The sequence below is a fragment of the Salvia splendens genome, chromosome 1, assembly GCF_004379255.2.
Source record: "Salvia splendens isolate huo1 chromosome 1, SspV2, whole genome shotgun sequence".
Classification (NCBI taxonomy): domain Eukaryota; kingdom Viridiplantae; phylum Streptophyta; class Magnoliopsida; order Lamiales; family Lamiaceae; genus Salvia; species Salvia splendens.
Genome location: NC_056032.1, coordinates 29,141,844 through 29,144,318, shown reverse-complemented (window position 1 = coordinate 29,144,318; position 2,475 = coordinate 29,141,844). Strand labels below are relative to the sequence as shown.

Sequence of the window (2,475 nt, the reverse complement as noted above, 5' to 3'; positions counted from 1 at the left end):
CCAATGTACTAAACAAGTCTTATCAAGTACCATAGCCCTTGCAAGCAATTGGGTGTTGCATTGACAGACAAAGCACATAGAGCTCGATTGTTCACTTTGTGCCAACGTTTGATCAAATTGAGGATGTTTCCAATATTAGAAGTTATCAATTATTCTTGAATTAAGCTAATTAGGAATAGCCGAATAGCCTCGGTGTATGTCCTTTATCTTTGTTCGAACTGAGGGGTAGTGTTACTGCTTCTGCATGAGCATTCAAGGGCATGGCGGAAGGCCGTGATCATGGCAACGTGAAAGAAGATGAATCCTTTCATAAAGCCACATCAGTCAAGAATCAAGAATTAATATGCAACATTCAAGAAATTAAATGTAGCAAGATTGAACTAGATGTATGAAATGTAGAACTTGAAAAGTTTCATAATATGTAAAGATCTTGTGTCTAGCTATGTACTATATGGATGCTCTATCGAAATACATAGTGTAAAGTAGGTTATATATATTTACATACACTAAAATTGTAAATAAGTAGAACATGAGTAGCCTAGTTAGCCTGATCTCAACGAATTCTAAATTATTCCAATCTAGATAATTGAGATAGAAAGATTCAACTCAAGGGTTGAAATTCGAAAAAATCTTCAATGGAGCCTACAACATCCTCAATGCTATGAGTGCTTGCAGTGCAAGAATACACATCTCCGGACAAATCAAGGAACGGTGACATGTAGTCGTCCTCCGGTGGTGATTTTATTTGAACTTCTTGCTTTACCGAATCCACGGGCCGATTGAAGCTCCAGATTACAGAAGAATCGGGTGGCGTGGGAAGGATGTGATGATGATCCAGCGGCGATTTTTCACATGTGTGTTGCCCGTTGTACGTCGTCCGATACAAAGGTGGATCGTCTTGAATTTGTTGGACTTGTTTAGATGCTTGGCATCCTTGGTCAAATTTGTGAGTGCATCTATAGTAGCTTCTGCGCGCGCACACACATATATATGTCAAAAGAGGTAATTGTATTCAATGTCGAACTAATTATAAAGACTGAACTATACACCAAATATAGTCAGTTCATTTTTCTAATCTAGTGGATAAAATAAATCAAGCAAATGATATTTTCTTCATTTTTTGATAATTTTACTTCATTTTACACGGACTTCATTATTAAATCATTTTACTCCATTATAGAAAGATTGAACTAAAATAATCTTAAAATGAACTATGTGTTATCTAATAATGAACTATATTTTGGTTCGACGGTTCAATACTAGGAAGGAATTAGTTCTGCCCATATCAGTAGTAAAATACAACTTTCAAACTAGTAGTAGTACTAGTAGAAAAGGGAGTAAATTAAAAGAATCAAGACCTAGGATATTTGGCGTTAAGGATGGCCTTTTGTCCGTATTTCCTCCATGCATGTCCATCCTCACATAAATCCGAGCTCATTTTTATTGTTGTGTCTGAACTTCTCCTGCAACAAATTAATCAATTTTTTTGTTAATTAATAAGTAATCTTCATCATATATCTAACAAGATACGATACCATTATTGGTCGATTGGGTAGGGCAATAGTCGCCTTTCACAATTAAATCCAAATAAAGGGAGTACTAATTGCCATTGTTAATTACAAAAGGACCACATCACAACTCCTCACTTCATCAATTCCATAAATTACTTATTGAGATCTTAAAAAATTGTTCTAACTTCACAAAACAAAATTAGTAGAATATCAGAATAAGTTCTACTTTTATAAATGAATTTTATATTGAATATACGAGCTAGTAAAACATAAAATTGAAATGAAAAATTAAATATTTAATAAGGAAGAGAGAGGGAGGGAGTAATTATGAACGAACTTTCTCTTGTAGCATCCGCGGCGATCCTTGGGCAGCCGCGGCTTGCAACTATCTTCTGATTTGGCGGCCTGCGAAACCTCACCGGAGTCGGCGGCGGCGTGAGTGAGCATGGTGAGAGAGTGATTGAAGGTGTCTAAGAGCTGCCTCGCAAGGATCTGCACCGAACCATCCGACCCGGTCTGCCGGAGAATGACCCGGATCCGGTCCGCTATATCCCTGCCCCGGCTCAACTCGCTTATCACTTGCTCCACTCTCTCACTCTCGCTACAACAAGATGCCATCCTTTTTGTTTCCTCTTTTTTTTTTCTTTCAAGTTTTGATGCTATTCTAGTATTATTACTCGTGCAAGACTCCTTTTTTATACGGTGATCAACTGTTTAATGGTTTTAGAAATGTCGGAAATTTGTAGGAAATTCATGTGATTTAATATCGCACGCGCTGTTTGGATTCGTGGAATCAAGTAGCGTGTGTGCGCTTCAATAGGAGGAGTCGTGTGGTGAACGGTTACTTGGGCGCGTGGGTTATTACTGTCGCGCATTAGAGGTGACGAATGACTGCTTTGTCATGGGGTATGTCATCACCATGTGCAATTACGGCTGGCTCCTCCTTTTTTTCTTTTTCGTTTTA

The 2,475-nt window shown here is 37.9% G+C and overlaps 1 protein-coding gene across 1 annotated transcript; it reads right to left on the bottom strand.

The window, feature by feature from the left end:
* Positions 1-391: 391 nt before the first annotated feature.
* Positions 392-2,195, bottom strand: LOC121746636 (WRKY DNA-binding transcription factor 70-like). The gene is made up of 3 exons (XM_042140544.1): positions 1,849-2,195; positions 1,359-1,463; positions 392-968 (listed from the first exon to the last, which is right to left on the bottom strand). Exons 1-3 carry the CDS (start codon positions 2,127-2,129, stop codon positions 602-604), a joined length of 753 nt encoding a protein of 250 aa, XP_041996478.1. The 5' UTR covers positions 2,130-2,195; the 3' UTR covers positions 392-601.
* Positions 2,196-2,475: the final 280 nt, after the last annotated feature.

What these genes read in the sequence shown, in the direction of transcription:
- LOC121746636 (XM_042140544.1), bottom strand. Translation starts at nt 2,129, where the DNA reads ATGGCATCTTGTTGTAGCGAGAGTGAGAGAGTGGAGCAAGTGATAAGC. An exon ending in CGCGGATGCTACAAGAGAAA is followed by an intron (nt 1,464 to 1,848) that starts GTTCGTTCATAA and finishes AATTTGTTGCAG; the next exon opens with GAGAAGTTCAGACACAACAA. An exon ending in CTTAACGCCAAATATCCTAG is followed by an intron (nt 969 to 1,358) that starts GTCTTGATTCTT and finishes GTGCGCGCGCAG; the next exon opens with AAGCTACTATAGATGCACTC.